This window comes from Xyrauchen texanus, chromosome 45 (assembly GCF_025860055.1).
Source record: "Xyrauchen texanus isolate HMW12.3.18 chromosome 45, RBS_HiC_50CHRs, whole genome shotgun sequence".
NCBI classification, from domain to species: Eukaryota; Metazoa; Chordata; class Actinopteri; order Cypriniformes; family Catostomidae; genus Xyrauchen; species Xyrauchen texanus.
In genome coordinates this window covers 922,889-945,039 of record NC_068320.1, presented here as the reverse complement: position 1 = coordinate 945,039, position 22,151 = coordinate 922,889, and the positions used below count along the sequence as shown (strand labels likewise).

General features: G+C 37.1%; 1 protein-coding gene across 1 annotated transcript in view; it reads left to right on the top strand.

Moving 5' to 3' along the window:
- The window catches only part of ptprb (protein tyrosine phosphatase receptor type b), a 78,916-nt gene extending 59,356 nt beyond the window's left edge, over nucleotides 1-19,560 (top strand). The window contains exons 22-30 of the mRNA XM_052118159.1: nucleotides 1,183-1,264; nucleotides 1,435-1,525; nucleotides 1,670-1,746; nucleotides 1,875-2,009; nucleotides 6,689-6,811; nucleotides 9,759-9,922; nucleotides 10,255-10,390; nucleotides 18,527-18,636; nucleotides 19,031-19,560. Of these exons, the coding sequence (XP_051974119.1) occupies nucleotides 1,183-1,264; nucleotides 1,435-1,525; nucleotides 1,670-1,746; nucleotides 1,875-2,009; nucleotides 6,689-6,811; nucleotides 9,759-9,922; nucleotides 10,255-10,390; nucleotides 18,527-18,634 (916 nt within the window). The 3' untranslated portion in view covers nucleotides 18,635-18,636; nucleotides 19,031-19,560. The remainder of the gene's footprint in view (nucleotides 1-1,182; nucleotides 1,265-1,434; nucleotides 1,526-1,669; nucleotides 1,747-1,874; nucleotides 2,010-6,688; nucleotides 6,812-9,758; nucleotides 9,923-10,254; nucleotides 10,391-18,526; nucleotides 18,637-19,030) is intronic.
- Nucleotides 19,561-22,151: the final 2,591 nt, after the last annotated feature.

The window sequence follows — 22,151 nt, the reverse complement described above, 5'->3', positions numbered from 1 at the left end:
ATACCTGTGTGGGGCCTCATGGCAGGGGGCATGGCAATGCCACATCTAGGAGGAACATTGCTTCGACCCGAGGTGGCTGCGCTGAGGGGGACCTCAAAGCACTTACCTCCCTCCATGTACCCAGCATAGGCCGGGTTAGTGACTGAGGAAGAGGGCCTCTTGGGCCGTCTTCAAGACTCATCACAACCGGCTGACCGTAGGTGTGGCGCGGCCGGGTGCGCAAAGGCGGGGGGTGGGGGTGATGGGCGCATTTGCAGGGCCCTGGCTGCGAGTGCTCGGTGTCTGTGCCCATGATAACAGCTGCCATTAACTCCAATTATGTGACCTAAGGAGTGAGGAAACCTCTCTTTTTTTGACAATGTGTTACCGCAGCCCGTTCGGGTCAATTCAATTCAAGCTTTGCAAAGGAACTGTTATTGAAGGATGAGGCAGTTAAAAACACTTGGATGCAATTGCAAAAACTGTGAGTAAACTGTTTAATTCATGAATATTGCATGAATATTGAATATTGCATATGTCATGATGGTGTGATAACTTATGGTACTGACATCCTGTTTACACCAAGTGCATCCGTTGATGCGACACAAAGGCTTGAGGCTGTCTACACCGGTCGCATCGACACAAACTTTCTGAGAGGTTTATTTTTGTTGTTGGCTGTAGTACCGCCACTGCGTGCAGTCCAAAATGGAACAGGACATCTGTTTTCTGATGGCGCAATCGATGTGCCACAATGGACACTTCCATGGTAGACAGCATCATTGATTACAATGGGTTCCATTGTACGTCTGGTGTAGACAGGGTGTGAGTGTTGACAGTTGTGCTTGTGATGAACAGTTAAATATATATGGATGCAATATCTTGGATGTGCATTATGTGTAAACACAGACATTTGTTTTATAATGTTAAGCTGGTTCATTATTTTCCGAAAGAGTTTCAAAAATATCTCTATTCGAGGGGCTGCAAGATGTTAGCCAGTCAGTATACAAGTCTGATGTCCACTTTGCTATTGCCAAATCTCAAAAGCTCAAACTTCAGTACATGGCCATGGATGTGTTTTCAGGGTCAAGGTATTGATCTCTTTGTGCTTTGGATGTTTTAATGAATTTACATTTGTTATCAACTAGAGAGTAGTTAAAGTGTTACTATAAGAAATTAAAATGTATGTTCTCTATTTTGCATTAGCCCAGTAAGTGCAGCCCACTTTGAGTCCCATCTTGCTAAACTTCAGGCTGATTCCAGTTACCTTCTATCAGAGGAGTTTGAGGTAGTGCACTTCATATCGTCAAATCAATTAAATATCAAAGTCCACCAAAGCAGATATGTACAATAGCACAGTTGATAGTACATGTATAAACATATATCACTACATAAGGTATACTTTATCATTTGGATGCATTAATGGCTATGTAATCAACCTTTTCTCAACATTAAAAGAACCTAAAGGATGTGGGAAGGACCCAAACTCAGAGCGCAGCACGTTTACAATGGAACCGAAGCAAAAACCGATACAACAATATACTGCCTTGTAAGTAGAGATGTATTACATTTTCTGACCTAATTTATCAAGTATATGTTTTTAATCCTTTTCTTTGTGTGCTCAAATTGACTAAGAAAGGGCTGCTGGTAGATTTGGCCCCCACTCATTAACCTCTGAATTAATTTACTGCAGATGACTCCTCACGTGTCAGACTGTCTTGCCTGGAGGACGACCCCTGCTCAGACTTCATCAATGCAAACTACATACCTGTGAGTTCAGGATCATTTATCTTCTTCAGCTGATTTTTGCTAGGCCTAGATTGGAATATTTTAGGTGATGTGGTGTTCACATGCATATTTGTTACCCATGTTTAATTTTATTGTAATCTGTTTAACAGGGCAACAATTTCAGATGGGAATATATTGCCACACAAGGGCCTCTTCCTGCTACCAAAGATGATTTCTGGCGCATGGTGTGGGAACAAAATGTACATAGCATTGTTATGGTGACGCAGTGTGTGGAGAGAGGGATGGTGAGTGCTGTCATTGATTATTGCAAATAACATACCTGTCTACTCACAAAAATGCATCTTATTTTAAAATAAAGTGCTAAAAAACAAAAGATTTAACCAGTTTAAATTATCAAATCTGAAGTACAAAAGTAAAACGAGAGAAAGAATGCTTCCATAGATGGTTCCATGTTAACTTATGGCACTTTTCCACAGCACGTTACGGTTCGACTCGACTCTTCTCGCTTTACTTTCCTGAGCTTGCTTTTCCACTGCAGTTTAGTGCCATCTCAACGTGGGTGGGATTTTAGGCTGATCGTTATAGTCGCGACACCTCTACTGCCGTGACATCATCTTAAACGCGACACAAACATTACTGACCATAAACAATAACACGAACCCTTGGTATTTCTAGCTGATGTGATCCTAATGATCTGAGTGATCTGTTGGGTTTATATTCAGTGAGCATATCTGCAATATTGAAGTCCTAGCCCATTGAGTGATTTATATACCAGTAATAATACTTTAAAATCAATCCTAAATGTAACTGGGAGCCAGTGTAAAGACCTGAGGACTGGTGTGATATGTTCATATTTTCTGGTTCTGCTCAGAATCCTGGCAGCAGCGTTCTGTATGAGCTGCAACGGTCTTATGGTCTTTTTGGGAAGGCCAGTGAGGAGTCCATTACAATAATCCACCCTGCTGGTGATGAAAGCATGCACAAGTTTCTCTAGGTCTTGACTGGAAACAAAGCATCTAATTCTTGCAATATTTTTCAGATGATAGTATGCTGATTTAGTTATTGCTTTGACATGACTACTGAAACTAAGGTCTGACTCTAGAGACACACCAAGATTCCTGACTTGATTTTTAGTTGTTTGACCCCTAGCGTCAAGGTATGCCTTCACCTTGAGAATGTCATCTTTGTTTCCAAACACAATGACTTCAGTTTTGTCTTTGTTTAACTGAAGAAAGTTTTGGCACATCCAACTGTTTAATTCATCAGTGCATTGGCACAGGGAGTCAATGGGGCTGTAATCGTTAGGTGATAGGGCTAAGTAGATCTGTGTGTCGGCTGCATAGCTGTGGTAAGCAATTTGGTTCTTTTTCATTATTTGGCTCATTGGGAGCATATACAGGTTGAACAGGAGTGGCGCAAGAATTGAGCCTTGAGGGACTCCGCATGTCATGGACGTCCACTCAGACTTATGGTCTCCTGTACTCACATAATAACCTCTCCCTTCTAAGTATGACCTGAACCATTTTAGGACCATCCCAGAAAGTCCCACCCAGTTTTCCAGCCTGTCAAGAAGTATGTTGTGATCGACAGTGTCAAATGCAGCACTGAGGTCGAGTAGTACCAGTACTGATAATTTGCCTGTATCAGTATTTAAGCTGAATATCGCTTATTATTTTTATGAGCCTGTCTCTGTGCTGTGATGAGATCGGAAACCAGATTGAAAATTGTCAAAGTATCCATTTGAGTTCAAGAATTTGTTCAGCTGATTGAAGACAACTTTTTCAATGATCTTGCCTATGAAAGGAAGATTTGAGATCGGTCTATAGTTGCTTAATATGGTCTTATCCAGATTGCTCTTTTTCAAGAGGGGCTTGACAACTGCAGTTTTCAGGGAGTTTGGAAAACTCCCAGAGAGAAGTGAGGAGTTTATCACTTCTAGGAGATCTGCTTCTAAACAGTTGAACACACTTTTGAAAAGAGATGTGGGAAGTGCATCAAGGGCGCAGGTTGATGTTTTAAGGTGCTGTACGGTTTCTTCCAAAATTTTGCCATCAGTTTCTTTGAAATCAGACATAGTAATTACTTTCTCAGGTTGTGGTTTGATTTGCCTGACCCCAGCACAACTCAAGGATGTGCTGATCACCTTTCTGATATTATTGATTTTTTCAGAGAAGAAAGAAGCAAACTCACTGCACTTGCTGTCTGAGAGCATTTCACTGGGAATCTGGCTTGGGGGGTTTGTCAGTCTCTCTACAGTCGCAAAAAGAGTGCGTGTGTTGTTTAAGTTGCTGTTTATAATATTCAGGAAGAAAGTCTGTCTAGCGTTGCCTAGTTCCATATTAAAAGCATGGATGCTGTCTTTGTAGATGTTATAATGGACTACAAGTTTTGTCTTCCGCCACATGCGCATTGTCTTTTCATATTTTGCACTGCTGTTGAGTTTCTCCAAGGTGCTTTTTGTCTGCCACTCTTCTTCCTGACTTTCACAGGAGCAATATCATCAATTACACTTTTAACTTTTAAGTTCTCGCCTCCTCCTTGCCCATCGTTTAACTGTTTTACAAGGAGAAAATCAATGAGTCAGCAGATATACTTGGTGCTAAAGATATAGCCTTCATAAATAGTACACTAGTGTTCTCATTTAAGCATCTCTTCTTGACAGACACAGATCTAGCTTCAATGGCAGGAGAGATCAATATATCAAAGAAAATACAGAAATGATCAGACAATGCTACATCCTTAATAACAATCGATGAAATGTTTAGACCCTTACTGATAAGTAAATCTAGAATGTGTCCATGATTGTGTGTGGGTCCATGTACATGCTGAGTCGGATCAAAAGTTTTTAAAACAGTTATGATTTCTTTTGTCATATTGTTTTCTGCATTATCTATGTGAATGTTAAAGTCTCCAGCAATGGCAAAACAGTCAAACTCTGAGGTAATTGTTGATAACAGTTCTGTAAAGTCCTCAGCGAAGGCTGGAGAGTATTTTGGAGGCCTGTAAATAATGATAAGTAAAATGCGTGGAGCACATTTTAACACACTACCCAGATATTCGAAAGACGGGTAATTCCCAAATGATATTTGCTTACATTGATAGACATCTTTAAAGAGAGCAGCTAAAGCCCCACCTCTAATACCTTCTCTGCAGACACTCAAATAAGTAAAGTTAGGAGGGGATGTTTCATTAAGGACTGTTGCACTACAGCTGTCTTCTAGCCAAGTTTCATTTAGAAACAGAAAATCCAGGTTGTATGTGCTTATTAAGTAATTGACTAGAAGTGATTTATTTTTAAGTGAGCGGATGTTTAAAAGTGCTAACTTAACAGTTTTTGTCCCCACAGCAATCTTAGTTTGGCGTGTAATAGGCACCAGATTAGATGGGTTTGCTGTACGGCTTTTGAAGGCCTTAGACTTTCTATGATGTAATCGAACAGCAATAGAGATTGATACAGGCACACTGGGTTCCCGCTTGTTTTGTAAACATTTGAGAAAGTTACTGTTATCATAGCGGGGACCCAACACATATCACTGAGAGCTGGTATCAGTTTTTGGTTCACCTCGAGCAAATGGAGGAGGGTGTGAGCCCTGGCGTTGTGGCAGAGGTCAAAGAGCTCTCACAGGAGGAGGGAGAGGGTGAGCTGGGCCCGCAGGTGCTTGAGGGGCCTGACGTTTTTTGCTTGATATCTGGGGGCTTGCAGCAAAAGAGTGGGATAGTTTGGTTCCAGCATACACCAGTTCTTCCATTTTCTCTGAGAAACACAGATGTGGAGATGCTGGAGAGAGGGATAACGTGTCTGGTGAGAGTGGCTGTAATATGCTGTCCTGGTTTCCCTGGATGTTTTCCAGAAAGTCGTCCTTGGGTGCTGAATCTTGGAGCAGTTCTAATATGTCACAGTCTGTCTGTGGTGAACTTTGTGGGCAGGGCTCAGATGAGATTGTGTCCATGAGCAGAAATTGTTGTGGCTGAGTGGTGTTATCATTGTCCTTGTGTGATTTGTCAACCGCATGTCCATTCAGGTGCTGAAGTGAAGTCCTGTGGTCATTCATACTGTGTCCAGGTGTGTGTGTGCCATTCAGACTGAGTGGATTGGCACACACTGCAGAAGGATAATTGAGGGAGAAGTGGATATTGTCCTTTAGCACTCTTGAACCAAGTTTGTTTGGGTGGTGGCCATCCTGTCGAAACAGTTGCCTCTGACTCCAGAAAAGATTGAAGTTGTCAATGAAGTTCACTCCTTTTATATTGCAGGTTTTTTGCAGCCATGTATTAAGCCCAAGCAACCGTGAAAACCTGTTTGTTCCTCTTGCTGGAAGTGGTCCACTGATGAATGTTTGAACTTTCAGTCTTTTAAGTGTTTCAAAAAGTTCATTGAAATCCTTTTTAAATAGAGTATAGAGTTAACATAACAAAACGTACCATCCTCCATCATGGACTCCAATAACGCTGTGGCCGAGTCCAGGGCACTCTCTGTCCCATTGCTTGCCGGTCTTTTGTCATGGATAGTGCCAATTTGGTCGAACCACTTCCACATTTTTCTGTTTGAACCACTCTGGCTGTTGTGGTCCTTGATGATTCTGTAGTCAATTTAATTTAATTAAATTTTTTTATTTTATTTTTTTTACTTTTCCCTACACTGTTGGTAGGTCCGGTGGTAGCCGTGTGCGGACAACAGCTGAGACACTTCCTGAAAGACTTTTCCGTTTAGTTCGTCGCTAACGAGAGGAGTGGTTTATTGACTAAGATGTTGTTTTGCATACAGCCATTTCTTTTTACAATTCGAAAGTCATGTGAACAAATAATACTACTATCGCTGTTGCTAACTTTAAAACTAGCGGTTTGATCTCCTGTGTCGCAAATCCAGTGACACTGGTAGTGACGATTCTCTCTGACCAATCAGTGATCTGCAGGTTCAGAACTGACCAATCAGTTCTCACATGTGTATGTTTGTTTTATTCAGGTGAAGTGTGATCGATACTGGCCGTTTGACAGTGAGCCGGTGTATTACGGTGATGTTGTGGTGCAAATGCTTTCTGAGAAGATCTTTCCAGAGTGGACCATCAGAGACTTCAAGATATCATGTGTGAGTGTGCTGATTTCTAATATAAAAAATGGTTATGTTCAGAAAAGTACCATTTTTAAAATCCTTAACCTGAGATGAAAATGTTTGTTGACAAAATTAAAAACCATAACAATAAGATAAAACAATAAGAGACTTAAAACAATAAGGTACTGTATGATGATGATAATCAAACATTTTAAATTACACATTCTGTAAAAAAGATTACAAATATGATACAATTAACTGTTTTTATGTTATTTTTATTTATTTTATTTTTAAGAAAGAAAAATCTAGAAATAATTGAGAGAAATTATGCAGTCATTGTATCTGCTTGAGTTGAAAGAGCTGAACACCTTCACAATGAACTTTACTAATGGGATATTTACCTTAAACACATCCTATATACAGTATGTGACATTAATCCGCTATACCCACTACATAAACGTCAGATTGTAACTTACATCTGCACGGGCAAATAGACCAATGAACAACTAGAACTAAGTAACGGGCTACTCAGAATGCATAGCTTGTGTTGTGAATAAGCAATTACCTTAAAACACAACATCCTAAACATGTCTAGACATGAGTTTTTCTTCTAACTTCTGAAGTAACTTCTAAAAGTAGCTAATACTTCAGGATAGTCATTCTAAGCTATTCATTCAGGAGCTCATGTTTCCAAGGCCAGTTTTCTCATGTTATATAGTCTTATATATTAAACACATTCATCTTTGATATGTTGATGCATGTTTAAATAATTGCAAGTATTGTAACCAAATATTCAAATATTAAAAAACAAAAACATATATAAAGTCAGGTCTTTTACAGTTTAATATATGTTTGTTACATGTTGCACATTATCATTCATCATTGCTTGGAGATGGCCATACCTTTTACTCTGCCTCCAAAGCAGACAAAGAGCTGATCTTACAGCCTGAATTGACACACTGTCAATATACATATGCCCCCGCATGACAAAGCATGTGTAGTCTTTTATCCTCATCCAACTCAAACGGAGGAGAAAAGAATGCATGCGAGGTGGCGATATGAGCTTTGAAAGAAGTGGCCAATGCTTTGGACACATAACCTTCCCTAGGATTTTATACTCAAGTCCATGAAGCTCCCCAACACATTTGACTTGAGCCGAGGCGAGCAGCAGCTCAGTGTTCAAGGAGAGTGTGTGTAAGCGTGCCACATTTAATTGCTCAAAAAGGTAACACGTAAGCGCTTACAACACCAGACCAAGTCCCAGACCAAGACGGTAACAAGGTGAGAGGTCTCCTTGCAAAAACGTACTGAGCGACTGTGTCGACACATGTGAAGAGGCATTCTCAAACTGACACAGCACTGGAGAATCTTAATATGTATAGAATAATAAATTATAGATCCCATTTCTTAAAAAAACATAAGATACAGTACAGTTTTACATCATTTGTAATGAGGTTCATAGGTAGGTTTGTGCCTTCTGTCACACTCACAAATGCAGCAAACGTATTTAAGAGCTAAGAGGCCGAATGTTTGTTCATGTATTTATTTAAGGACAGCACTACAGTAGGCCTACGATGTGTTAAATTATAAAAGACTACTACTAATAATTATATATTTTATTTGTAAAGTACTATATAGTGTTTGCAAAGTGCAGACAGGAAATGGACAGTACTGGAAAAAACGCCAATAAATAAACTGCAATTGAATTATTCATTTTTTATTAGGTATTGTTTAGAATCAAACTAAATTACTAAACCAACCATTTACAGAATCAAATGCACATGTTAACCCGGGATGATTCGCTTTTTGTTTTTGCTAAATCAGTTTCTTAATGTTAAAATAATGATTTAATATTTAGTTGTTTGACTGAATGGCATAATGTTTGAAAACTTTTTTTTGGAACGTAACAAACTTTTGGCACGCCACCAATGGCAACACAAACAGTCTCAAAACTGAAACCTTCTTCTTGAGCCTGGCACACAATGGCAGAGAGAGCGTGAGGATCGTGTGAAATATCCTCTGGTCTGTCAGCCGAGTGTGAAAGGGTCTCACCATCAGAGGCTTCTGGCGATATACAATTTCCAGAGAGGTTAAACAAGTAGGGTGACAATATGAAACTGAACATACATTTTTACTTCATTTACACTAATAACAGCAAAAATAAGCTAAAAACAAAACAGCCTATTTTTATATAACTGGATCAAAATACTGTGAAGCAATTGTTACAATAAGGGAGGTGACAGGAGCCGGATCTAAATGCAGCTACAAGTATTTAATTAAATAAATAAAGTACGGAATAACGGGGTAAACACAGGAACAAAGAAAACATCTACATTGTGCTCACGGGTGCTCAAACACATAGCAAACAACAGAGCGTTAAATACACAATGTCTAATGAGGAGAATGAGACACCAGTGAGAGACAAGCAAGGACAGCTGGCATTGATGAGGGCAGGGAATTATGGGAAATGTAGTCCATGAGGAATAGATGACAGAGGCAAAACACAGACAATAGTGAATCATGAGAATAATAAACGCCAGCAATTAACTAAATATTTCACTCCAAAAAAGAAGGAAAAGCACCTTTAAGGCTGCGCGGGGCTCAAGTAAATCACTTCATCTTTTATGTGACAAGTTCATTAACGTGCAGTGTCTGAATGAACCATCTTACTAAATGAATCTGAGTTCCCAACACTAATTACAAGAAAATGGTTTACTTTAACCGGTTCACTTACATGAACTGATTCACTTAAAAGATTTGGTTTTGTCAGCACTACATGAGAGAGAAGATGGTTTAGGTGAGTCCCTCGACTCCATTGCTGCATTCAAAATATAATGTGACAATTGTAGCGTTTTAATTTTGCTCATTACTGGAAAATATACACTATTGTGAAAATAACTGAAATGCTGTCATGCTACTGAAAGATTATAAAGTTAATAGTGTTGCTACATTTAGTTAATTACTCCCCAACACTGTTTTTCAGGAGGGTCAGTTGAGATACCCGTGGATGGTGCGTCAGTTTCATTACACCATTTGGCCGGATCACGGTGTACCAGACACAACCCAGTCACTGGTTCAGTTTGTGCGGATTGTCAGAGATTCCACTGACCGGATGAGCAGTCCTGGAGTCACTGTAGTACACTGCAGGTACAGGATATGTGTAACATTAACAACATTAACACAGCAGTTCACCAGCAAATGAAAATTCAATTTCACACATGTGACTTCCTTTTGTGAAACACTCACATTGATCTTTTCCATACAATTTTTTTTATATATTTTTTGGCGCTTGAGAGTCATTGTGTTTGTAAGAAAGAAAATCACACATGTTTGTAACAACATGAGGGCGAGTAAATGATGACAGAATTTTCTTTTTTTACATTTCACCTAATTAATGTGTGTATATATAGATATATTTCAAATTCAGATTGAAACCCTCAAAATCACAATAACAACTGGCATTATTGTTTTTATCTCAGTGCTGGCGTGGGCAGAACTGGCACTTTCATTGTGCTTGACCGTGTTTTACAGCAGCTAGAAAAGACCTGCACAGTGGATATTTACGGCTGTGTGTTTGATCTGCGCCTGCATCGGTCGTACATGGTACAAACTGAGGTATGAATCTGCCTGTACCTTCATCAGCAACATTCATACTGCCATTAGAAGAGGGGTGCTTCATGATATATTTATATGTTAAATACAGTTCAGTTGACAGCATCATCATTGAATGATTGCCCTACAGGAAGTGCAGCAGTCAGAAATGCACCTTTTTTGTACAAGGTTGTTTGCGGTGATAAAAATGAGAAATCTTTAAACTTAACAAATGTGTTTTAAATATTATTTTTAGAGTAATTTCATCTTTGTGTCCATGTTAATTTTACACATTTTTGAAAGTCATTTGCTACAAAAAAAAAAAAGAAAGAATAAAAAAGATTGAATACTTTAATACTTAATGGTTATGCCACATGACATGTTTAATACACCTTCAAACATGAGTGTAATTTAATCCTTCATTACAAAATTACCTTTTGTTTTAGTTTTTTACTTCACACAATCCGCGATCAAGATTATCTGTTTTATTTAATTTTATTTTCATAGAGTTTGTGAAAGGTGTTTCACTGTTCTGTTCATTCATAAAACTCATTTAAAGACGTCACTGATAAAACTGTTATATACAGAGGCTCCAAACAGCACTTGCATACTTTAGTCACGCTTAAAATGTCTGAATGTCATTGATATAAATATAGAAGACATATAAGCCAAATATAGCACAGACACACTTTAAGTAAAACATTTGACAATTATTTTATTATTATTATTATTATTATTATTATAAAACAAAAAACTAAGGGTGTTAAACACACATCTATATAAATTCAGGTGTAGAGCTACAAATTAATATTCGCAAGTGAAAAAATCAGTGGCGCATTTACGGCTAATTTGCCATGAGCTCTTGATTTTTAAAATTTTTTTGTAATATGACAACAAAATGGCTGCCTACGTGTTGATTACACCACATGGCTTTGATTTGGTGGACAAAACTGAATTTAAAACTAAATTGTTTCACTCATTATTTAACCCCTTCTACAATTTTTCACACTCAAATTTAAAAGCTTACCACTCACACATGCTGTGGAATAATTGCTAACAATTGGTCAAATTTTTCAGAGACCCCCCAAATAAAAAAGAAGACTTCAATTATTAATAAATAATATTTTATATGTAATCTTATAATAAACAGATTTTTGTAAACTTGTAATTCTGGATCTGTTCACTGTACCTCACTTTGAATAGTGTCATTTTATTCTACTAGATGTCAGTAAGAACTAGAATTCTCCATCACATTCCTTCACAATATACAGAACTCTAACGCATTTTAGATGAGCTCGTCCATAGACATTCACACTCATTTTCAGTTCAAGCACCACCCTTGTTATTTCATTGATTATCTTGGACTAGAAGCTCAATGTAGGTGTCATTAGAAAGCTGAGATCCTCCCCTTTGCGATGATATATTTAATCATCACTTGTCTTTTGTCTGTAAATGGACATTTTTTACTTTAAGCCCAGAAAAATATTAAAATGGCTTTGAACTCAGTAATGCATAGAAGAGGTGTATTCAAGTAATTGTTTTCGTGAATTGCATTTGTAATGTATTTTTGAATAATGGAATAGATTATTATATTATTTAATTGTGTCTCTTGAATACTTGATTCTGATTGGTTAATCGCAACATTGAGTGGTCAAATATTTTTGTACAATAACTGTGTAAAAAGTGCTCCCCTTTGGCACATGGACTCTCCCAGCTACCCCTGTTATTCAGCGAGAAATGGACTATTCCAAAACTGTCCACTGGAGGTTTTGCGAAGTGTCAGGGAGAGAGTTAGATGGGTGATAAATGGAAAGGAGATCGGCTGAATATTGTATATAGTTTGTAGAGTTAAATATAGTGTATTAGCCCAAATCAGAGGAGTTTATCGATTGTGCGTGTGCGTGCATCACACTGTAAGTAATCACATACTTGTTGAACATTCTCAGCGAAGCTAATCCGCCTGTATCCCTGTTTACATTTAAGGTTGTTTACTTAATTTTATTCTACTGCTGTGACACTGCTACAATTCCATGTATATTAATGTCATTTGTTGTTAGTAATAGTTATATTTATTCCTTATAATCACCGAGGCACGGTTGTACCTCAGATCGTGCGCATGCGCTCATAGTTGTTTACATCTCGGTTCGACCGCACATGCATCAGTAGCCATTCTCGCGTGCACAGCTCGTGCACAGTGTTAGCGCAAACACATCCATCCCCACCTTTTCAAGTATATCATCATCATAGAGATTGTATTGTGTTATATTTCACTGCTATTCGTCAGTATTTTACCAAAGAAGCTTTATTGATATTGTTTGTGGGTTATATATGTTTATATTTGTATTTTGTATTAACAGAACCACACATCTATGCATCTTCAATAAACCAACGATTTGGAACATAACCTGAGTGAGACATCGTTGTTCTAACAGGACAAACTGCAGCCTTCGGCCAACCTGAACTAGCAATTAGAGTGAATAGTTGAAAGATTTTTCAAACTGCTAAACTGCATATTTGTCCATTGTCGATGGCAATGAGCCAGTGCTAATTTCTTGTATCAACTCAACAGATCAACTCAATTTTTCATGTCTGTATTTATTAATTTGGTAAGCGGCTATGTAATAAGCCTGATAATGACAAAAATAATTACACATCCCTTGTTTATTATTTAAAATACTAAATATAAAAATAAATTGTGGTTACATTATGGCACTTACAATGGAAGTGAATGGAACCAGTCCATGAATGTTAAAATACATACTTCTAAAAGTATTGCCACAAGATTAAAACACTTTAGCTGTTAACAAATTAGGGTTTACTGGAGTTACAGTGTTTACAAATGTCATCATGACAACAAAGTTGAAATATTGAAAATAACACCGAAAAGGTTCGAAAGTGATTTGATCACACCATGTATAATATTTATGTCTTGTGGCTTATATTTCAGTGTTTATGGACTGGCCCCGTCCTCTTCCAGTATAAGTGTCCCACTTCCCATAGCTTTGTGTGCACACCTTCTTGTTGTTTAATCAAGGTGGATAAAGATAGTCAAACTACCCTAAATCATAAGCAATTAGGCCTTTGTTACTTACAATCTAGATGGAGACAACATTCGTGGATATACTTCAACCCAAAAAGACTCAAATTTTGAAACAAAGTGTCAGGAGGCTGTTTGCAACCTTAAAATCTTGTTTAGATAAAGTAAATTAACAAAGGTATTGCAAATAAATGACAAATATCAGCTGAGCAATAACATTGGGGAGATGGCCTAAATACATGTCGAATCAAAAATCAAATCAGTTTATCAGTCCTCATGTAGTCAGTCTCTCCATTTTGGGAAATTCCTTCGATGATGTTAACTGAAGTTTCGGAATGCCCAAATTAGAACCTTCTGTTTTTTTCCTAGCCACCCGACTTCTCCTTTTGGCTCATCTCCTTTGTAGTCTCTGTCGTCTCGTCAGTACAACAGAGAATGGGGAATGTATGAATGTTTTACAAAGCAATTATAGATTTTTTGTTTTCACAGATTATATTTTGGTTAATCTTCTTTATTCTAATACATGCATTTCTTCTCCTATTCTAAACAGAAGTATATAATAAAACAGTTTAAAACAATTCAAAGCAGTATCAAAACTTTTTCTCTCTTTTATCTTTTTATGATTACACACTCATACACACAGCTGTATATTTGAAGACAAACGCTTATCAAACACACAGAGGCTCTTCAAGGTTACATGGAACATTGTTTCAGCATTGCTCTCCAAACTAATACATTGATGCTGGTTATTCAAAAGTACAACAGTAAAATATTTAAAACAAGCTAAAATATCAAGAAAATATCATTTAAAAGGTAACATATAATAAACATGTAAGGTTACATATAGAGTTGAAGTCAGAAGTTGACATACACTTAAGTTAAAGTCATTAACCCTCTGGGGTCTGAGGATGTTTTGGGCCCTGGAGAAGTTTTGACATGCCTTGACATTTGTGCTTTTTTCAGTTGCTTAAAAACATATTAATGTCTAAAGTCTGATAACACTGTATTCAGCTCAAACTGGGCTACTATAATATGTGAGCAACATGTGTGTACAGGTTTGTATTTGAGAAAATAACGTTTATGTGTGGTTTTTGAAAAAACTACATTTTAACTCTTGTAGCCTAGAGTTTTTGTGACAAAATTATGTGAAAACCATCCTGATCACTCATTCATACAAAACAATATAGTAATTGAACTTTTGTAAGACACTTTTAGTGTTAGAAATGTCATATGCGAGGAGGCGTGAACTATCATGAATATTGATTCTGCTCATCAAGACTGCATTTATTTGATCCAAAATACAGTAAAAACATTGTGTAAACTCTTTTTACAATTTAAAAGAACAGTTTTCTATTTGAATATATTGTAAAATGTCATTTGTGATCAAAGCTGAATTTTCAGCATCATTACTGCAGTCTTCAGTGTCACATGATCCTTCAGAAATCATTATAATATGCTGATTTTCTAATATGGGCATATTTAAAATGTATTTTACTCATTTAACCTGAACACATATTTGCAAGCACAAGCTTTGTTGATGATAATGAGGCAGCATAAACACAAGATCAAATATAATCTAAACATTCATATTATTTTTATATCATATTACATATCATATTTATATCATGCAGCATACAATTTAAATACCTGCTTTAGCTGAAACAGCATTTAAATGTAACTAAAACTTGCTTATTAGGAGTCATATTTCAAATGTCAATACTCTGAATCCTGGCTGGCAAGTCTGGAAACAATCCCACTAGTAAAATATGTACATGTTTATATAAAATAACATGTCAACTAATGAAAACTAAATGACTTACTCGTCCGAAATTGTATCCTCGGCTGGATCAAGTCTCTCTTCAAAATACAAATGTTCATCGGAGTCTCGCTCTTATTCTGAGGAAAGTGTTAACTCTTCCTTACTATCCAGGAGTTTCCTTGCCTGTGTATCGTTACAAACGAGCAGTAAAGTGAATGAATTGTTTACATCAAACCTCACTGTCGGGGGCGTTTACCATTTGCCTCAATATTATTATATTATTACATTATCGTATGAATGGCACGCTCTGCTGATGGGTGTGATCACATTAGAGATAATTCGCAGGAGAATATTTGTTTTAAATTGGAATAGTTTTATTTAAAAGTAGACATTTTAAGCTTTCTTTAGACATATGATTTCATGTTTGTGTGATCAGTATTCGTGGAGTTTCAGTTTTCATTTTTGTGACGTGTTTCTGAACACAGAGACTGCTGAAAGCTCACCCTTTTTATTTTCTTTATTTTACAAAAGCACAAGATTTGTTGTTATTGTGAGTGTACACAAATAAAAGTAGACCCTTTATAGTCTCTAATGATGTCTTACACTTATCTGTATACCCAAAAATGACAGAGTATTTCAGTTGTTTCTGCTGTAATGATGAAAATATCCAGCAGGATGTGCTGGCATGTCCGTCGACCCCAGAGGGTTAAACTCATTTTTAACCACTCCACAGATTTATTATTAGCAAACAATAGTTTTGGCAAGTTGTTTAGGACATCTACTTTGTGCATGACATGAGTCATTTTTCCAATAGTTGTTTACAGTCAGATTGTTTCACTTTTAATTTACTATATTTATATCTTTACATAGAGTAAGTTAAATGTGCCTTTACGCAGCTTGGAAAATTCCAGAAAATTATTTCAAGCCTTTAGACAATTAGCTTCAGATATGAGGTGTAATGAATTGAAGGTGTACCTGTGGATGTACATTTAGGCCTACCTTCAAACTCTGTTTGCTTGACATCATGTGAAAATCAAAAGAAATCAGCCAAGACCTCAGAAAAGAAACTGTGGACCTCCACAAGTCTGGTTCATCCTTAGCAGCAATTTCCAAACACCTGAAGGGACCACTTTCATCTGTACAAACAATAGTATGCAAGTATAAACATCATGGTACCACGCAGCCATCATACCGCTCAGGAAGAGATGCATTCTGTGTCCTAGAGATTAATGTATTTTGGTGCAAAAAGTGCAAATCAATCCCAGAACAACAGCAAAGGACCTTGTGAAGATGCTGGAGGAAACAGGTAGACGTGTATCTATATCCACAGTAAAACGAGTCCTATATCGGCATAACCTGAAAGGCTGCTCAGCAAGGAAGAAGCCACTGCTCCAAAAACACCATAAAAAGCCAGACTACAGTTTGCAAGTGCACATGGGGACAAAGAGCTTACTTTTTGGAGAAATGTCCTCTGGTCTGATGAAACAAAATGTAACTCTTGGCCATAATGATCATAGTTATGTTTGGAGGAAAAAGGGGGAGGCTTACAAGCTGAAGAACACCATCCCAAACATGAAGCATGGGGGTGCAGCATCATGTTGTGGGGGGTGCTTTGCTGCAGGAGGGACTGGTGCACTTCACAAAGTAGATGGCGTCATTAGGAAGGAACATTATGTGGCTATATTGAAGCAACATCTCAAGACATCATCCAGGAAGTTAAAGCTCTGTCACAAATGGGTCTTCCAAATGGCCAAAAGCATACCTCCAAAGTTGTGTTAAAATGGTTTAAGGACAACAAAGTCAAGGTATTGGAGTTTCCATCACAAAGTCCTGACCTCAATCTGATGGAACATTTGTGGGCAGAACTGAAGAAGGGTGTGCAAACAAGAAGGCCTACAAACCGGACTCAGTTACACCAGTTCTGTCTGGAGGAATGGGGCAAAATTCCAGCAACTTATTATGAGAAGCTTGTGGAAGGCCCAAAACATTTGACCAAAGTTAAACAATTTAAAGGCAATGCTACCAAATACTAACAAAGTGAATGTAAACTTCTGACCCACTGGGAATGTGATGAAAGAAATAAAAACTGAAATAAATCCTTCTCTCTACTATTATTCTGATATTTCAATTTTTTTAAATAAAGTAGTGATCCTAACTGACCTAAGACAGGGAATGTTTCTGTGATTAAATGTCAGGAATTGTGAAAAATATGAGTTTAAATGTATTTGGCTAAGGTGTACATAAACTTCTGACTTCAGCTGGAAGTATAATAAGTAAAGTAGACAAAATAAAACAATCCTTCAGGGTAAGTGCATTGAATATTTATGGAAGCGAATAAAAACAGGATTTTTGCCTCCGAGCTCCAAGGTCGTATCTATAAGGGATTCCTCTTTCATCAATCTTGCGTGATTCTACAATTCTACAGATTATACATGGCGTTTGTAGTCGCACAGCAATGATAAGCATGAGTAAAAGATTATTTGAAATGTTTGATAAATAGTCATTCTTAATGATAATTTCAACTTTAAAATAAATATTTAACATAATATATTTGAGAACTTCATCTCTATGTGTGCTACTGTCGGTCATGAGATATTCTAAGTCCGTGGAGAAGTTCATCGATCAGTGCCAGTCTGACTGGGTGGTTTAGTAGTTACACATTTCTCCCCATGTATAAGAGGGTTCTAATCCACGTATGTGTAACTTTAGATTTTATTTAACAAAGATTGTATCTGCACCTCAGTGGATGTATATCTTGAGCGGGGACCCATTTGTTTGCATTTTTCTATGGGATTTGACTGGAAAAGAGTGCGAAATGCAGAACTCGCAGCAACGAGGAGTGCTCGGCACCCATTCTCGTTTCCTCAAGTGCATCACTGCGGCACATATGTTGCTATCTTAATACTGTGTAACTAACGCTTATGTTTTTAAAAATGAAAGCAATTCATAACCATGCCGTTATTTTTCTAGCCATGTTGAACTGATCTTTAACTTTATATGTCGTTAGTTTTATTAAGCATAGTTAACTGATGAACGCAGTTGCACATCTTTAGACATACATAACAGATTGCGCATGTGCGAGATGTTGACGAAAGAGGGATCCGTTCCAGACATGACTCAGCTCCCCCTATCTCAACAATGGGAAGAGTCAATGATTTTTGTTATAATCAAAATGATGCTACAAATGCTTTCGATTGAACAAGATACTGCAGCACATTCACAGATATTGCAACATATTCAGAATAATCAACCTTTATAGGTGTGAATGTATAATAAGTTCTGTAGCAATGTTCTAGAAATGTGTATGTAATGTATGAATTGGTTTACATGAACAGATCCCTAATCAAAGTCTTTTCTGTTGCAGTGTCAGTATTCATATATCCATCAGTGTGTCCGTGATGTTTTGAGGGCCCGTAAACTTTGTTATGAACAAGATAAACCTCTTTTCCCCATCTACAACAACTTATTATAATGGTAAGAATGACATCTGTCACTTCATCATATTGTAGTGCATTTTATTTTCATAGAGTTTGTGAAAGGTGTTTCACTGTTCTGTTCATTCATAAAACTCATTTAAAGACGTCACTGATAAAACTGTTATATACAGAGGCTCCAAACAGCACTTGCATACTTTAGTCACGCTTAAAATGTCTGAATGTCATTGATATAAATATAGAAGACATATAAGCCAAATATAGCACAGACACACTTTAAGTAAAACATTTGACAATTCTTTTATTATTATTATTATAAAACAAGAAACTAAGCATGTAATACGCACATCTAAATAAATGCATATTCATTAAACATTTTGAAAAGAGAGAGAGGTGTCGGTGTATCTGAACAATGCTTGTATTTCTCTTCACAGATTTTGTGAATACAGGATGTTGAAGACTTTTTCCTTTATTAAACAAGAACATTTGAGAAGAAAATTATGCAACTTTAATAATGCACTATAGAGATATATCCTTTATTTTTATACAACCATTTCAAGACATGCATATGTACTGCAGACCACAGTTTATAATTAATTTATGTTTTAATGAACTTTTATATGCTGTATTAAATATATTCAGGCTGTTGGCACTTACTGGACCATTTATTCTTTAGTTGTTTCAATGTTTAATGTATGACATGATGAGAGGGTTATTCTTCTGTAGCTGGGTAAGAAAACTTGTTTTCTAATAATAATCATTTGCCTAAATATAAGACTAACTTAATTTAGTATGAGACATTTGTAGCATAAATATTCTCTAGTGGACTTCCTCAACTTAAACTAATGTGCTAATAAAAGAATACAAAAAAAAAAAAAAAAATTCTGTCTTGAGGATTATTTGAAATAAGAAGCTACTGTACATTTTCCTTCATATTTGGACTTCTGGTCATTATACTATAAAAACACTGTAAGTTTCAGGGCACAAAACATCCTTTCCATTTCGAAAAGAGCATTTATTGTTTCTACTCTACAAAAAAGACTTGTTGTAAAATTGGCTACTTTGTGGTCTCACAGTGCAATGTCATTTGAATAGCCCAACCTCCACAACATTAGTAATCATTGCACTTGTTCAAGTGGCTGAGGTACTTTAGCTCTGAAAGTGGTACTATTTAACTGCAGCATAAATAATACGTCAAGCAAGGACCCCAGATGTTGTTGTGTTCCTGGAAAAACTGCACCAAAGAGAGGGCCCTATCACACTCTTGCTCATGTGTTATTCCTCATATATATATATATATATAAGCAAGCAATATCACACAAGCAAAAGTGCAATATGGCCCTATATCAACACTGCTGTAGAGTGATATTGCTTATATATAACAGTTCAATGAACAAGTACATTTTTTTACATATTCAGAAAAACTGAGTAGTCATAAAAAAAAGAAGCTTTTGTCCATGGATCAGAATCTGCTGTTGCTGGTTCAAAACAAATGATGTGCACAAGCCTTTCAAAAACATAACTTTAGAACTACTAGTATCATGGCTCGGGCTGTTTCTAACATGTTAAAGGAGAAACAAGGATGTGTGTTTGTGTGCGTGCATGCCTGAGAAAGAGAGAGAGAGAGAGAGAGAGAGAGAGAGAGAGAGAGAGAGAGAGAGAGAGAGAGAGAGATGCAGCATGTGTGATCACCTGTTGATGATGCTGTAGTCTGTTAGTCAGCTTTTTGAACATGGAATTTTGGTGAAATTCATCCTATTTTCTCAATGGAAAAAAAGTCGTTCAAGTGGGGGTATTCCTCCACATTTCACAGTAGCTGGTGCGCAAGAGTCTTTCACTATAGACACTGCAATCTCCTCCGACATTTTGTCCTCTCCAATGTGGAAAGTCTGGTAAGAGGTAAGCGCCTTGAGTTTGTTGTGTCTCAGCTGTGATGAGCTGTAATGCTGAAGTTGTTAGTTTAAAGCCGTTTATTTCCTAGCTTTAGTAGTGTAGTCGTAATACAAGCGATCATGGAGTGCTGTTGAATGTGAACACTGACTGATGCTGACTCTCTTCACGTCACCAACTGGCTCTTATTACACACAACAATGGTCTTTTGCCTCCACCTGCTGTTTAAAATATGTAATGTCAAATGTAACAGTCAGTATCTGGTGTGGCACCAGCTGCATTAAGTACTCCAGTGCATCTCCTCCTCATGGACTGCACCAAATCTGACCGTTCTTGCTCTTTGGGATCATTCGTATTCTTTCAGTATTATCAATTTGGAAAAATAATGTAAAAAGAGAAAAATTGTGCTTGTGTATATTCAACACTTAATTGTGTTGATCATTTCCCCGACCCACCATGTGTGTTTTTGTGTGTTTGCCCTTTTCCGTTCATAATGTAGTTTGTAAGTCCATTGTGGTTTAAGGAGTAGATGCTTGAAACATTGATAAAAGTGTTTTCTTATTTACATAATGTGTTGGAAAAAGAAAATAAAGGCTGTCATCTGCAATGATTCAAAGCGGACATGTTTACTTTCAGGACTCATCAAAAGCGAAGCACTGCGTTGTTATATCAGCGGCTAGCCCTGTTGACTAGCGCAGATTTGTCACACTTTAATAGAAGCTTCCCATTCAGCTCATAATTACATAAAAGCACTGTGTGATTAGGACGAAGGATTACAATAAGCGATATGTTGGAATGCCATTTACAGGTACAAGTGAACATATAAGTAAAATACATTCCCCTCTCTGAATGTCGATTGCATGAAAGTGATTAAGCCCCCTTTGGCGACCCCTCGTCTAAACTAACCAAATAGTTTAAGCTTTACAAACTACACACGGCCAGAAAAGATGAACATATGCAACACTTCGCCACTCCGTGCTTGGCCCAGAGGGGTGTCCTCCTTACACCATTACAGTTACATACACACACAGTTGCAGGACTGCCTGTAGCTCCTGTTGTGTATTTTGAACTCAATTTGTTTTGTTGACACATCAGACTTCATATTTTCAACATGTAAACCTTAGTAATGACAACTCAAATGTATCAATTAAAAGGTCATTGTTTTAAGCTATAAAGACAATATTTTTATTGTAGGGAACTACCATTTCAAGTAATATTAACTTTTGCATTTTGAAAAATGTCAGATTCTTGTCATTTAATATTAGCATTTATTTGTAGCATGCTTGATTGTAGTTAGGGGTGGGCAATAGTGTGGTTAATTTTGATCATCAAGGCATCTGGAACATTTTGAATTTGACAAGTTTTGCTGTCCTCCATGATGGTGTGGGAAATCAAACAAAACTAAACTGATTTAACAACTGATTTCTATAATCCTTGTTTTTACTTTTAGTGAAAATATCCTACTCCTTAAATATTTATCCTTTTCATTAGGCTCTTCATGATTTAAATAATCTCTATTGAGAATATATGAATATCTAACACACAGGCATTACTAGGCCCTATTTAGGAGGGATATTTGACTCTGACTCGTCCCCCTCAGCATTATTCGGCGTGTTTGGTGGCAAAATTAAGTTTTCCGAAGCACAGACTTTCCCCTCAACTGTA